General features: G+C 40.5%; 4 protein-coding genes across 5 annotated transcripts in view; 1 reads left to right on the top strand and 3 right to left on the bottom strand.

The window, feature by feature from the left end:
* The window catches only part of slx4ip (SLX4 interacting protein), a 34792-nt gene extending 34628 nt beyond the window's left edge, over positions 1 to 164 (bottom strand). Inside the window, exon 1 of the mRNA XM_051375257.1 lies at positions 28 to 164. The gene's annotated coding sequence lies outside the window, so the exon portion shown is untranslated. The remainder of the gene's footprint in view (positions 1 to 27) is intronic.
* mkks (MKKS centrosomal shuttling protein) lies at positions 118 to 3053 on the top strand. The gene is made up of 4 exons (XM_051375236.1): positions 118 to 1102; positions 1358 to 1539; positions 1768 to 1878; positions 1974 to 3053. Exons 1-4 carry the CDS (start codon positions 118 to 120, stop codon positions 2400 to 2402), a joined length of 1707 nt encoding a protein of 568 aa, XP_051231196.1. The 3' UTR covers positions 2403 to 3053.
* srd5a2b (steroid-5-alpha-reductase, alpha polypeptide 2b) lies at positions 1890 to 7608 on the bottom strand. Of its 2 annotated transcripts, none has more exons than XM_051375299.1 (5): positions 4902 to 7608; positions 3929 to 4092; positions 3731 to 3832; positions 3498 to 3648; positions 1890 to 3375 (listed from the first exon to the last, which is right to left on the bottom strand). In XM_051375299.1, the coding sequence occupies exons 1-5, from the start codon at positions 5390 to 5392 to the stop codon at positions 3309 to 3311; spliced, it is 975 nt and encodes a 324-aa protein (XP_051231259.1). In that variant the 5' UTR covers positions 5393 to 7608; the 3' UTR covers positions 1890 to 3308. The 2 variants fall into 2 exon arrangements, with proteins under 2 accessions (XP_051231259.1, XP_051231268.1); XM_051375308.1 differs by having other exon boundaries at positions 3929 to 4065.
* Positions 7609 to 7700: 92 nt separating this feature from the next.
* On the bottom strand, positions 7701 to 15742 carry memo1 (mediator of cell motility 1). The gene is made up of 9 exons (XM_051375321.1): positions 15215 to 15742; positions 13676 to 13757; positions 13505 to 13573; positions 13222 to 13334; positions 12706 to 12817; positions 11640 to 11782; positions 11414 to 11490; positions 10816 to 10920; positions 7701 to 10303 (listed from the first exon to the last, which is right to left on the bottom strand). Exons 1-9 carry the CDS (start codon positions 15273 to 15275, stop codon positions 10172 to 10174), a joined length of 894 nt encoding a protein of 297 aa, XP_051231281.1. The 5' UTR covers positions 15276 to 15742; the 3' UTR covers positions 7701 to 10171.
* Between the last annotated feature and the right edge of the window lie 340 nt (positions 15743 to 16082).

Raw genomic sequence — 16082 nt, 5'->3', positions numbered from 1 at the left:
TTATCGCCAATCTAAAAGTAAACTCACTGTGTAACGTTATGCCGAGCGACTAGTGTAACTTTAGGTTGTCGACAGTGCTTCTACGGTGAACCTGCAGTGCTGTCAGAAGCTTAAATCATGTCTCGTCTCGTCAAGAAATCCCCGTCTCTTTGCACGGATCTCCCCCTGGACAACACTGATATTCGGAACAAGCTTCATTTGCTTTGGCAGCTGCTGAGATCTTGCTTTGGTCCGACTGGCAGACTGAAACAAGTTCACAACAACATTGGAGGACACGTTGTCACCACCTCCACCTCCTCAGTTCTCCTTCCAGCCATTTCCTCCTCACAGCCTTTCATCAATCTGATAAAAACCTCCATCCTCAACCACGTTTCTCGCTTCAGCGACTGCGGTTTGTTTGCTGCCATCCTCTGTTTGTCTCTTATTGAGCGAGCGAAGCGGTCTGGCCTCAGGGGAAGCGTGGCCATCAGTGTGAACAAGCACCTGCTGGGTCTCTGCACTGGTTACCTGCAGGGAGAAGACTGTGGTTGTAAAGTGAAGCTGGACTTCTGCAGCAGCCTGAGCTTGATCAAACTATCTCGCAGTATTATCTCCAGCAAACCAGCATGTGTGCTGACAGAGGCGGAGGCTGTTCACATCAGCAAGTTGGCTGTACAGGCTTTCTTGCTGACTGTTCCCTGTAACAGCCCAGGTATAGTCAGACTTGGTAAAATAGTGACTGTCTCTGTTGAAGGCCACTCTGTGCTCAACTCTGCAGTGTTTCCAGGTTTACTGGTGGACATGCCTGATGTCTTTGGGCTCAACAAGGTAGAGAACTTGCATTCAAATCCCCTGCGCGTGGTGCTGTTCAGTGCCTCTCTTGCTGGAGACCTTTCTGAGCTTGGAGACGGGATCATTGAGGTGCACCCAGGTGTAGACACAGACGCGCAGATCCTGGATCAACTCCTGGAGCTCGGGAAACGGGTGGTTGCAGAGGAGGTGAAGCTCTTTGTATGCCAGAAGGTCATACACCCAGTCCTACAGCAATACCTGAGGAGGCATGGGATCATAGTGATAGAGAGGCTGGGAATCAATGTCATGGAGCCACTTACTCAGCTGACAGGTATAGGCGTCTAAATGGCTGTTATTTTATATTAATATCATATGGATAAACTGTGTCAAGATCCCAAAGTTTCCATATATATTAAAGTATTGTATCCAACCGTGAAGATACTTAGATATATTAGGGGTCAGGGTAATTTAATGTGTGTAAGTATGTTTTTTGGAGCTCGTCTGCATTCTTCTTTATGTGAAATTGTGCATATTTGTAGTGTCCGAGGTACATTTTGTACTGATTTCTGTCCACTTTAATAAACAGGTGCTCAGCCAGTGGCCACATTACATACCACAATCCCAGCCAAGGCCTATGGGAAGGTGAGGGATGTCGATATTAGGCAGTTTGGATCCAAGACAATGCTGCATTTACACCCTCCTGGGGAGTCTGCGATCTGTACGATGATCCTCTGCCACAGGAACGAGACAATGTTAAGTGAGCTGAAGGTGAGATGAAGTGGGGTGTGTTGGAACTGTAGACATTTGATTAATAATATATGGCCCCATAAAGCCCAATTGGTAGAGCGGTGCACTAACACAACCAGGGGAAGAGATTCAGTTCTTCTAGAGCACTTTTGATACAACCATCCATCAACTTGCATCGGATATTTTTTTTAAAAAAGCATAGAAATGGCACATCAGCTTGGAAGTAACTGATTTCCCGTCTTGTTAAAGGTGGTGTGCCAGAAGACGGAGCATGTGTTGAGGCTCACCCTGAGGGAACCGTCCGCCTTACTTGGAGGTGGGTGTACTGAGACCCACTTAGCTGCTTACGTCAGACACAAGGTGAGATACAGTTTAAAACCAGTCCAGATTTATTGATTCCACATATATTCACAGCAATCTCATTACAACATGTATTGATTGTGCCATATTTTTAGAGCATGAATGAAGTCACAGAGACGGCCTCTGCACTGGGGTGCACACAGACAGAGTACTTTCTTGGCGTGGAAGGATTCTGCCGCTCTCTGGAGTCTGTGGCCGCGGCGCTGGAGCACGACGGTGGGAATTGTTTAATCGACCTGACTCATGCTCACCACTGGACTCTCCCTGCAGATGTCATAACAGAACACATGGAGGATAGCTTGGGCCTCTGTGGCTGTGGAGTAATGCAAAGTAGCCCAAACAAGAAGTGGACTTATCTAAGCACTAAATACCCCCAGTTCTCACCTGCACCCCTGTCGAGAGACACTACTGTGCAGCCACGTGTGCTTGACTCCTTCACAGCTAAACTCAATGCTTTACAAGTCGCTGTAGAAACTGCTAATCTTGCACTGGATGTGCGATATGTAATTCAAGATACGAACTAGCAGAATAGGCATTTTATCCAGTGGGGTACTCTGAATTTTCATAATAAATGTAATATTCACTTCAGACACTAGATGTTAGCATTGCCTTGAGTGAAAATCGGACAGTCAGTGTGAATGTATTGCCTCTATCCTGTTGTTGTTGTTGTCATGTGATTTACCTCTTTGGTAAGTCGTTGATTTATTGTCCTGCTTGTCAGTAATATTACAAACAAATACTGATTGTTTTTCTTTCTTTTTTTAACCTTTTTGTGAATTTTCCACACAATAACACACAATTTCTAAAGGAGCTTTAAATGATGTTTGCAACAGTTTACAAATTCAGCGACCTAAAAGAATTTCTAATGAAGTTATCAAACAAAGCCTCACCCTTTTTTTTTTTTAATTACTTTGTGTTCTATCCAAAATGTTACTTGTCTAAACCTGCTGATTGGTAAGAAACTACCTGACTGATCTATGCAAATACAAACAGCAGACAATCAAATATTCCACTGTAATGACTTATTTTTCACAATGTTTTATGTTAGACAGTGTCTGATAAAATCTGGACCAAGTTACATTCAGTGTAATGAGATGTGTTATTTGTTATATATACTGTGTTGCAGGTTGTATATTTAGTATTTGCATAAAAATAAACTAATTCTTGTCAACAAATCTCTTCTGTGTGCACAAAGTTATTCTATCAGTGTCTTTTTCCAAGTTTCTACTATAGCACTTTGTATAGAAAGAGCTGAACAATCAACAATATGTACAGAACTATATGACTGCAAGCAAAACCAAAACAGATTCTTGTGCAGTAAAATGAATGTCGTTTAAAAATACAGTAATAGGAGTGCACATTCCTGTGCTCCTCTTCTGCTGTTGGTTCATTGTCTGCCCTCAGAAGATGACAGCCAGGTGTTTTTCCTCTCAGAAGATGAATGGAATCAAAGCCTTTCGCAGCCTGGGATAGTCTTTGAATTTCTCCCGGTAGAACCTGCAACAGAGGAGCAGAAGGATAACATCTGTCACTCAGAAATGGAAATCTCATTAATAATGTAGGTAAATTCATTCATTCTGTGTCAGGACTGCTTTGCTTTTCATTAATGTCTCAGGCACCTGTGATGGTAATAGGCTCTTGGTCCAATAAAACACAGGCTATACACAGCAAACGCGAGCGCTGGAAAGGACCAGGTGGCTACAGCATAGCCAGACCACTCCACTATCTCCCCTAAGTAGTTGGCAGCAGACACATATTCAAACAGACCGCCTGCAGGAGATTAAGGAGACCACGGGTCACTACGAGCACAGAGTCAATGAGAAGTTATTCAAGTTTGATTTTTGTTTCTTACCTTTAGGGATCTTGTAAATTACTTCCCCCTGTTTCCTCAAGTTACGTAGAATATAGTCACTATGTATATTGATGGCCATTCCGACAAAAAACAGCAGTAAACCTAAACGAAAAGCAATTAAAATGTATGAGACATATAAAATGATAGAATTTCATTTCATTAAAAAACCTTAAAGCACAAAATAAATATATCTCCTACCAGTTATATAGCGATAATCAGCTGACCATTCATCATCAAACTGGGCACAGTGCAGCAGGTAGTGGCCCTGCAGGAAGCCATTCAGAGAGCAGAAGAAACCTGCTGCCCCCATCACACCCAGTGGGAAAGGCTTCCCTCTTGTCAGTAGTGAATAGACAAATGTCCTATGATTGGTGAAGCAATAATAGATACAGCAGGTGGGAAAAGGGAGGAGGATAATAATGCATTTTATCCACACTAGTACGTGCAAATTACATGTTTTTTTCACATGGAGAGATTTTGTAGAAATGATTTAGCGTTTAAGTGCAGGCACACACAAAAAAGGTACCATTAAGCCCTATTCTTCATGGGAGGTTACCAATGCATTCCTCACAGTGTTTTAGCCTTCAGATTAAAGCAGCAGGAAATCTAATTTACAAAGCTCATTTTTCTGAAAATGTGTATTTTGGCTCTTGCTTTTACTTAAAAAGTGGCTGCACAGTGTACATCTATCTACGCTAAAAAATGATGCTAGAAAATACAATAATGCCATATTTTTGTCGTTTTCTGTCAGGAAGTACAAAATGTTAGAAGGCAATCATTACTGCTGTATATTAAGAACAGGAGCTTTAACTAAAAAATGCATTCAGTTTGTCCTTTTCCACTGGCGGATCAGTGCCATAATAAACCAAAGAAAAATGTGTCTTCTATAATGAATAAATGAATTCATAGAGTACCCATATATTACAAGTATACCTTTAATGTTCATACACAAACAGGCTAAGTAAATACTAGGCAAACATAACAAAATACATATAAGATATAATACTTTAGGTATAAGACTATATAAAAGAAAACCTCTAACAAAATACACAAGGAGAAACTATAAACCTCATCCAACCAGAGTAAATAACAAATTAAATGAGTAAAATCTATCCTGCTGACAGGTTCATCTTGTAGTTTCTTGCATTTCGAATGAATGGGGGGATTTTACCTTTGAAAGTAGTGCATGCAGAAGGTCCCAAGCAGCAGGTACTTCCCCATACTGGAGGGTTTGTGGGAGGTGAGCATTAAAAGTAGGGGAATCACGAGAGCTGGCATCTCCTGAAAGAACCAGGCTAGTCTGGCTGGGACCGTCTGAACCGGAGGAGAGAGTCTCATGTGGCGCCCATAGGAGGACTGCGTCTTCTTGTGTTGGACCAAATACCCCAGTCCTGCCAGGATCATCCCACAGCTGAGACAGTTAACCAAATCCCCATAGCAGTGCATCTCGCAGGTCTCTGCCTCAGGGTCGGCGAGTGTTGCAGTGATCTTTTCCTGCTTATAAACTAATGTTAAGCCTCTGTGTGAATGTAAATTGATGTAAACAGCCTCTCTGACTCCTCCCAAAGCAAAGAGGAGGAGAGAGAGAGAGAGAGAGAGAGAGAGAGAGAGAGAGAGAGAGAGAGAGAGAGAGAGGAGGTGTGTCAGTCTGCTGTGAAACATGAGAGTGCTCCCTTTTTTCAGTGTGGTATAAACATTGCTGGAGGTCAGTATGGATCATAATTGTCCTCTCCACCATGGAATGTACGTGCTGATGTTCAAAAGCTGAATTTCCCAAAGCTATAATAGGAGTGAACAGAATTACATGGAATATTATAATCACCATGAACGCAGTTGCTTGCTTGCTTGCTTGTGAAACCTCCTCTGCCTGTCCACACACAGCAACATCCACATCCACCTCAAACGATGTAGTTCTGTTTAAACTTGCAACATTTGACTTAGGTGTGTGAGTAAATGTGCAATGTAACTTTAAGCTGTATAATGCTGCGTAATGTAGCTTTTTCAGTCCTACTCCTCACCAACAACTGGGTAGAATAAGGGCCGAGAGAACTTGCTAAGACTCGCCATGACTTCACAAGAAAGTCCAGATGCAGCCACAAATTCTGTTTACATTTTTACCATAAATGTGTCTGTAGTTTCAGGAATTATAACCTCATCATCATATCAGTGCTATATATTATCAGTAGAGGTTTATTACAGTATTCTCAGTTAAACTTCCTTGTTTTTGGTTTTACATGTCTAACCATTTCGGAGGATGTGGTACTGTTTAATTATATTGTGTTTAAGGAAATTAATATGATCATAAACTTTAAGCCTAATGATCTCAGTCTAAGATAGGAAAAGGAGTACTTCTATAGATCAACAGTAACCTGTTCTTCCTGATCTTAGCACCGACTGGCCTTAATCACTTATTGAAAACATTACACAACTGAATATTGCTGGATGAGAAAATTTGGAGAATATACTCAAGATTCTGTATTTTGTAGACTGTTTATGCATAAAATGAAAACTGAACTAGTGCTGTGTTTGACATACATTCATCCAACAAGTCTCCAACATATTCCGTTAACTAAGATATTTGTCGTTAACTTCAGCTGAGGACGCTTGGAAAGGCGCCAGCTTGTGGTCAGCCTTGTTGTATAGCCTCAAGCATGTTTTCCTGGCATCTGAATCCATAAATCAAGTGGCAGATGCGGTAGACATATTTTCTTAACAAAGTCAATAATCCTGTTTGTAATTAGAAGTCAGTGGTTAGAACAAAGAAAAAGTGAGGAGTTGGAAATAAAGTAGGTCAAACTCACTTCCCAGTTTATTAAGTACCCACAGCTAAAACTAAGAAAAATAAATCCTATCTTCCTGTAGATAATAATGTGTTTGAGAGGAATGAAATGTATGGTCATTTTGGAGGATGTGGTACTGTTAAACTGTATTATCTTACACTGACAGATGTTTCTTTTATTTTGTCCACCCCATCAATATCAGTGAGAGTAGGTTAAATAACAAAAACACCCATTGCAATCATGAAGGTCAGATTTACTGCAGGGTCTTATATTAGACTGCATTTGTTTTAGTTCTGTGAACCTAATGAACTAGTAACTGACTGTGTATGCGTAGAATATACAATAGACCTTTTTCACAGCAGCCATTTTGACGTGAAATAGTAGGGTAAAAAGGTGTTACCAATGACACTAATAAAGGTTTTTCCATTTGGGTCAAACAAGAGGCACAGTGCTGCTGTTGTGGCTCACTGGAAGGACTCTGCTACACTAAATGGAACAGGACCTTAATTAGTATCATTCGTAACACCTGTTTTTACCCTAAAATGGCCGCTGTGAAAAAGGTCCATTACTATCTGGACAGTTTTTAGTTCCTGACATGAAGGAACAGTGTGTTCATTTTACTATATTCCTCCAACCACCTGGCTCCCTCTGCTGGTGACATTTCTTACAGCGTTCACATAAATGTTAGTGTCATCTGCTGCAGTGCTAAAAGTAAAAACAGAAGTAGGGCTGCACGATACAGAAATAACAAAAGTCATATTGCAATTATTTTGAAAGATATTGTGATATAATTCATAATAAGGGAATAATCAAAATTTTAATTTTCACTGAAAGAAAACCTTAAAATTATGATTTGTTAGGATTTACACCAAAAGAACATGTTTTCTTACATCTGGAGGATAAGATTTGTAGGCCAGGACATCTCTGCAGAACTACACTACTTCATTATAATGATTTTTTGACACATATTTACCCTTTTCAAAAAAATTCCAGCTTCTACAACTTGGATATTTCACTTGGCCATACTGAGATTTAGATAATTCGATTAATTGTGCAGCCCTAATTAAAAGAGACTAATTCATCGCAAACTGTGAAAGAATAAACAACACATTCATGTGCATACACATATTTAAGTCAATAGATTTCTGTGTGATTGTAAATACTTGAAGAACAAGACACCAGAGCAGACATGCTTTTGCAGTATATTTTACTTGTTTTGAAACATGAATCCACGGCTTTATCTGAAGAGCCTTTTGGGATGCTTTGTCAGTGGAACCTGAGATAAAAATAACTCCATTTAGGGAGTAGTTAAGTAGTATATTTTAGGTTTGTGATGTGTAAGTTCCTATTCTCTAAGCAAGAAAAAAAATAATACAAAAACAATTTCTAAAAAGACAAACAAACATCCATAAACAGAAAATGAACAGTGTTGAGGTTCAGCCTTTTACTCTCTACAGGAATGAGGTGACGTGGAGCAAACAGAACACCACTCCCTGCTGGAGAAAGGGTTAACAGTTGGTGCCATTTTAGACCAACAGATGAGGGGGTACAGGTCACACACTCCAGGAGTGTTAGGTGAGCTGGAGACACTGTCGGGCACGAGGCAAAGGGAAGGGTAACGTGGGAAAACAAAAATTTAAAAAGTACACATTCTAAAATAAGACTAAAAGTGAGAATACGCAGTAAATGTATATGTGCAACAGTGATAAAAAGGCACAATAGCACAGTGTGTCATGCTCTACTAGTTTCCCTTAAATTAACGTCAGTCTGTGCCCACTTGGTTCAACCAGACATTGTAGCTTAATGCTAAGTGCGACGCCTCTTATGGTGCTGAGAGGGATGTTAAAGGACTGCATCATTTAAGTGGGAATACTTGACTCCAGCAACAAAAGTCAGTCAGTGATATTAAAATATCAAACGACAGGACAGCAGACATTGTGTGCTGCCTATATCATATTGTCTTTAAAAGCCTATACTGCCACTATGAATCATCAGGTTTTGTATGCAGTTGGGTAATCTATGGAGGAGTATTTCAGGCAGCCGGACTACATTACACTACAAACATTCTTTTTTTGTGTGTTAATAATTTTCAACCTCATGCAAATATTCATATATTTTTATTTTTTTATTTTTTTTAAACAGAATCAGATCCAGTAAATCCAAAATACAGCAAGGATCATCTGTCATTTTTATGGGTAGATTCTTAAACCTTTCAGCAAAGCATTATGACTCCAGCCATCTATTCTATTGTCAATATTTAGCAAACCTTGCCTAATTTATACCCCTTCTGCCTCAGGAGTAATTCTGAAGGGGGTTCTCATACACTGAGAAGCAACAAAACTGAAACGCAAACCTTTAAATAAGGGGGAAAGAATTAAATCTTCCCAATAACGTTTGGCATTCTTAAATCAAAAATGTAAATTATTACCTAGAGAATGGCTATAATAACCTATATTTAACCAGACCATCTAGGCCTCTACAACTTTGCCACTTTTTTCAGGCCTAAGAAAAAGCTTTGCTGCTCTTACAGAACTGAACGTGTAACTAAAGACAAACAAGTCTTGCTCGGGTCTCAATCCAATAACTACAGATTCAAGGTGGCAGTGTAAACAAAGACTAGAAGTGTCAGTGTTGGAGTAATTTACACAATATCCAGCTTTGATTACATTGCTGTAGTAGTAGTCTGGCTCTTGCAAAACAGATCTATAATGCTACAGGAACATAATTGAAATCTGGGAGCAGTGTTGCGCACACTAATGTGTTGGGCGACCCATGTTGATGGCTTTAGAGCATAACTGACAACACCGCTTTTGTTCAACTCTATATACTACTTGAGTAAATAATCACATCTAATAAAACTATTTTTAAAAAAAGGGAGAAATAAAAAGGAATAAAATATGAATAAAACATAATATTTAATAAACTGAGTAATAAAGTTTTTGGTTTTGTACAGTAGGGGGTTAGTGAACTTTGTTGGGTGCAGCCCTTTGTTAGCAACTACAACATATGTTGAGCAATGGTATTCATTACCTATGACACGGTTTTCAAAGTTTAAGTCGCATGTAGCTTGAAGCAGTCAGTCAAAACACTCATTTCATTTTCATCTCGCAACATTTCAATATTCGCATATTAAGATCTGCAGTTTTATTTTCATTCCTTTTTCTGCTGCAAATTACATGAGCACAGATCTCCAAGTCCAAACGTGAAGATTGCATCATTACAACTCAAATCCATCGGTTTGTCAGTAAAACAAAGAGAGACTAAGAGGACAACTACAGTCCTTGCAAAAACCCAAATAAGATTCCCCCCTCCCAACGCTTAATCCAAGCCAAACTAATACACACTCTTCCCACCTATCTCCTCTGATCATCTGCTCCTACATAATCTCAAAAACTGCACTTCAAACTAAATGTTTCAACCAAAAGCTCTGAGACCCACTTCAAACTGAGAGGAGGGTGGAGAAAGGCGGAGGAGAGCTGAGAGAGAGAGAGAGACAGAGAAAGAAGACTGTATTGGCTTCGAGTGTCTAGGTCCTTCCTGCAAATAGTGGGCGTAACTGGGGGGGGTGGTAGGGTGAGAGGGAGGGTGTCTGGGTCAGGTTATGGCGATAGATAGTAAGGGCAGGGTGACGGCGCTGCAGTGGCCCCTGCGAAAGTCGACCTCAATGAACGATGAGCGCCCCAGCAGCGTAACTCACGGAGCTGTCCTGCCAGTTCCTGCACTCACTCGACTGGGCGTAGTTCAGGAAAGAGAAGTTCATTTCTAAACCAGACTTCCTCAGCTCAGCCACAGCCTGCAACAAAGCAACACCAGTAACAACCACTTAGTCACGATTCACACCATGAACCACACACAAAGAGTGTCCATTCTCATGAAAGGAGGTGTATTATACAACTAACAATTGAGTTTTTTTTTACTATTCTACATTGCCAATTGACTGTTCACTACACCCCTCCTCCGGACAGTGATTGTCCAATCATAGCTAAGCAACTGTAACTACACATAGGCCTATCAGGCTTTGATATCACCACGTGCTGAAGCAGTGTGCATGAGGATGCAGTAAGAACGACACATGTATAAAGAGTTTGGAGGGTGGTGTTTTAATTGAGCCTTTACAAAAACACACACACAAAAAAAAAAACAGTCTGCTTTAATGCATGCTACAATCATACACAAATCTTCTCATAGAGGTTACTGACAAAAAGTAACTAATTGGGCCAGAGCTTAGCGATCAGTGAATTGACCGCCCATCAACGTATCTACATACCGACACAGACGGTGAGGCTCTTCTTCTGTGGTACTTACATTTAGCAGCACTCCAATCGGGTGACGCCCACAGATGGTGTTGCGGTACTTCTTCAAGTAGTTGGTGAAAGACATGGGATCCAGCTGTTCTATAATGCCCATCCCCTTCACAGAGAAAAATGGGTCAGAAAACTCCTCGCCTTTACAAGACATTGATTTTTATGGGTAGCATTTTCAACCTGCTTTTCTGTGCCATAATCGTTTGATTCTTATATCATGTTTCAAAGCTTGATTTATACTCAATTGTTATGTGATCTCTAGAAAAGTTTTATTTCCTTAAAATACCAATAATAGCTGCATGTTCAAGAAAACACAGCTTCCTTATCACAAGAAAACAAACTTCATGGTCACGAGAAAAACAAGAATCTCTATCCTCTATGCCCTTCTATATTTTACCCTCCTGAAGCGGTATATTGTAACAGAATACATTATAGTATTGTATAATAGTCACATTAAGAGCACATAACATATTCAAAACGCATTATATGAGTATAAAAAATGGGTCTGGCTCATTGTGACACAAACGTCTATTTAATGTGTACTTCATTACCATAACAGCTGTGCATGCAGCTGATAATCAAAATATCTCAGTGGTTACCATTTTATCAAGATGCTCGATAGACCTGTAGATCTCCCCTTGAGATTCATCATAGTATGTGTAGCGGAACCGCTGACCTTCAAAAGAGAGACGGACATCAGTACAAAGCTGGATACGGTCATGTCACGGTTATGACATTTAGGCCGAATTGTCCTCAGATCACAAAACTATTCTATTAACGGCAGAATCATCTCACAGAATGGGTTTTTTATTTTTCGGTACCTACCCCAGTGGCAGAAGTCAGATGAGATAATGAAAAGGTTGGAAGGGTCTGCCAGGTACTTGCTGAGCAGCTTCCCATATTCCTGTTCCTTAGACTCACTCAGGGCACCAACAAGCACAGGGACGATGCTAAACTCGTCTTTGTGGCTGCAACATCAGATTATTGAATGAACACACTTGAGTAAAATAACAGCAGCTCACTGCCACAGTGGAAATAACTTCTGCATTAATACTTTTTTATTTTTAGCATCTATCAGTGAACACTAACGAGAAACGCCTATTGCATGATAAGCCGACACTGGTGAGTTGCACCTTTATACCCTATAACAACACCACAGGCTTTAGTTAGACTAGTATGGAGGATATGCGTTGAGCTAATATGCTCAGTTCACTTCATACTACCTGATCCCTGCTTTTCTGAACCAAGAATACGCCTTTAACTCCTGCCAACCGAACAGAAGGCTGTATCAATTATGCATATCTCACTTTCCATGTGTGCCTGCACCAATGTCATTCCGGTTTACAGCGTATAGACATTTTGTTAATGAAAAGAATGTACAGAAGTAAACAAACTTGTTTTGTCAGTAATAGTTAAAGCTTCCCTGTGTTTTCTGACATCTAGTAGTGACACTGAGCGTTTTTTTCTATCAGTGTGTCCCTGTTTTGTTTCTTTTGTGCATTGTGCAGGAAGACATGATACACATTCCTGCCAATGGTGACACTATATCACTCATCTACAGATGGCAGTAATTTGCCAAAATGTGCTGCAATGTGCCAGCGAAGACGAGAAAAAACACAAGCAAGTAAACACTGACTACTGACTACTACTAATAAAAGTAGTTAAACATACTTATATAAGACAGAATAAGTATTTTATGAGGAAGGCAGTATATTCAACACATTTGTTAGAGAGCGAGGATACACACAATGCGTTTTGGGGCCTAACACTAAAATTAAACTCTTGTCTGTTTAGAAGAAAACGCCACAGAGGCCCTTTAAGAAAAAGCTTCATTCTGAAGTGTGTGATGTCAAGTCTTTATCTTAACGACTGTCACTCCTGTGTGCATTACCTCTCCATGGCTTTAGCAGTGTAAGGCAAGTGCATTTCAATACTGTGCTCATCTTCATCTGTCTGCAGACTCATCCGCTCAAACAACCCAGTTTTCCAGAGGTCAGCATATACTGTAAGAACAGAGGTGAGTTTCACTTTGATTTCTGCATGTTATCATGATCTTGTTTACTTTTGGGGCTGCACACTCATTTAAATTGGGAGCCCGATAAGTGTGTAGCTGAGCAAAACCTCATCATGGAGAAAGCCTTTATCGTAAGAGTCAGGGAACTGTCTTTTCCCTGGAGGATGACTAAAAGTGTATCAGCTCCCAAGACTGCTTGAGGTTGACTATAACACATTTTTTATTTCCTTAAGTGCAATGATCAAGAATGACTCATTTGGTTTTTGGCATGAAACATGCACTACATTCTACACATACTGGATCTAAACTGTACTACCTCACATAAACCTTAAAATACCAAAAGCACAAAACACACACAGACAAAAAAAAAAATTAGATATTGATGATGAATACCCTTCTGGTCGATTCTCAGGTCATAGAGAGGTGTTCTATAAACTTCTGCAGGTGACAGGGCACAGCGGGAGAGGGGCACATGGTGTGAAGGTCCCAGGATGAACACCCTACGACTGAAGGGCAACAGAACATCATCTCACTCACTCCCCTCACAAAAAGGCGCACGACCAGCACAATACTCAACTATCTAAACCAACATCTGTTCACTCTGTGTGGGGGAAATTGAAGATAAGAAACAGTCACACAAAGCATTTTCTTGAATAGAGAAAACTGATGGACTCACGTAACAGAGGGATCAACCTGCTTGTAGGCATGTGCTGCACAAGCACCACAGTAGGTATATCCAGCATGTCTGCAAACAAAGACAAAAGTCAGATTAGAATAAGACGGCACCACAGACACCTTTTGACATGTCCAGGTTGTATTTGTCTTCCATTTGTCAACGTGTGCTTACGGCGCTATGATGGCTCTAGCAGGTCTGATCGTGGACTGTGCTTTGGACAGCCAGTCATCTAGCTGTGCGTTCAGCTGGGATCCTGAAAAGATAAAATAAAAACAAAGAAAACTTAACAATTTGAAACATAATTATATATTTCAGATCACTAGATTACAAGAGAAAGAATGACACAGCAGGCCAGCGCTGACAAATAACACTAAAAACATGAATTGTCTGAGGAGGATCTGATAAAGCTACAAGCGCAGACCAATGAAATCAAGGTTATTTTTGATATCAACGTGTCACTGTAATAATCCCAAAGGTGTGAATGCAAGTGTGGCAACAGTGGATAATTTAGCATTTTGAGTAAGTGTTATTTTTTGTGTGAGAAATGGAAATAAACTAGAGCGAGCTTTAATATGTCCACACCATATTCTATACAGATAATAACCAAATCTCTGCTGACAGTGTTATTACCCATCTGTGATGAGATGGACCGTATAGTTAAAACAATCTTTCTGGTCCAGATTAAACCTTTAAAATAGACTCTGTCTGTCACTGCCTGTATGTACAAACCAATGTTAGTCTTCACCAGAGCTGCTTAACCCTGTGTCAACATCAAACAAACACAGCTCACTAACTTGTATAATTAAAATGTGCATGAAAAAAAAACAAAACAACCTAAAACAGGATAATTAGTTCAGTAAAAACGAAGGACATCGGGTTCAATGCAGATTAACGTTAGCTCAGCCTTCAGCTGTAGCTTATGTCTGTGTGTTATTATTGCTTATATGCAACAATAAACATCGGTAGTGTTTAACTATTATATATGCTCTGTCGGTTATTACCAAGAATGCAGTATTGTCAACTAAAATGGGATAAAAACAAGCAGACTTTGCGGGTTTTAATAAGAAGAAACGAGCAGCTAGCTGGTGAAATGGGGGAAGGGGTGCAACATGAACCTTCAATTTTCAGCCCTGCCCTACCCAGTCCTTTGTTTCATGGCAGGGAGTATTTCTGCACTTCACTCAAGCGAGTCGGTGGTGGGGGGGGGATCAGAGACCAACCAGACCACAACAATACTGGCAGTTTGAGTTAAAACAGTTGCTGGCAGACTGTTGTGGAAAATGTCAAATGTAGCCAGACAGCATTGTAGGCCAGGAAGTTCTGCGATATTAGCCAAGTTAGCGAGTGTTTTGTTGATGGCTGGTCCAAATTAACGCTCATCAGCAGCTGTCAGTTTTGCTCTGAAACATTCCCACCGACCATCGGTTGGAGTAAGTGCTGAATAAGCTCAAAACCAACCATGCACCAAATGGGATACCAGAGCCGAGGGAGTCGATACCAAAAGCTAAATGAGAGCTAGCTGACTTTTCATCAGCTGGATTAGCGTTACAACCCGAAAACGTTAGCTATGATTCTAGACAGCTCCTGAATAGTCAAGATACTAACAAATATATATAAAATAAAACCCATTAAAACACGCTGTCTTGTGGGGGAAAAAAACAAACAAACAAAACAACAGCAGCCAGGTAGCGGACGGTGCTCTGTTGTTACCCGAAGCAGAGTACCAGCTCCCGGCGTGACTTGCTTCTCTGCACACCACTCGGTTCGACATCTTGGTTCCCAAGCCGCCTATCTTGGTTTGCTTAGCTCTTGTCAGGCGACAAAATAAAAATAATAATTAAAAAAAAAAAATGTAGACAACAAACGCCTGGCTCGTTAAGTTGGTTGTAAAAAAACAAACAAAAAAAGACAAAGGGGGGGCAGCTCGACGGGGAGAGACAGCTGAGCTAACAGGCTAACGAGCTCCGGTGCTCCGTCAGCCGGCCGTTGGTGTTGTTACCGGTTGATAAGTGAGCCGGAGACGGTTAACGTCAGTTTGTTCACACAAGAAGTCGGGGCGGTGTTATCGAGAGAGAGAGATTAAGAAAAAATAAAGGCACAAAATCTCTACACTTGTGCCAAGATTTTAAAAAATAAAAAACACCAGCAGAGGAGCAATAAGCGAGAGACGGGAGTTTAGTCACAGTCGTTGATCGGGGAGGATTATCGTTGGTCTTCTGTTGGCGAGCCCGATGAGCGACGTCTCTGGAGCGGGTGTCAGAGTGACGTCGGCGCGTTTTGATTGGTCGCTCGATTGAACCGCGCCATGTGATTGGTGGATAAAATCGAGGTGGGCGTGGTCGTTGCTGGGATGAGTGTTTGATTATGAAATTGCACTGCCCCGTCAGGTGAGCGGGTACAGTGTGGCAATAGAAGGCTAAAAGTGAGGATAAGAGAAAAGTGGTGTTTGCTATTACCTTAAAAGGATAAGAAATTATTTATTTATTCTCATATAGGCTATATAAATGTAAGAAAACCAAACCCATGTTTTCTGTATTTAAAAAAAGATCTTGTGCACAGTCTTTAAAGACTGTTGAAA

This window comes from Dicentrarchus labrax, unplaced genomic scaffold, assembly GCF_905237075.1.
Source record: "Dicentrarchus labrax unplaced genomic scaffold, dlabrax2021, whole genome shotgun sequence".
NCBI classification, from domain to species: Eukaryota; Metazoa; Chordata; class Actinopteri; family Moronidae; genus Dicentrarchus; species Dicentrarchus labrax.
Note: the sequence above shows the minus strand (reverse complement) of the source record. Positions and strands in the feature narration are given on the sequence as shown.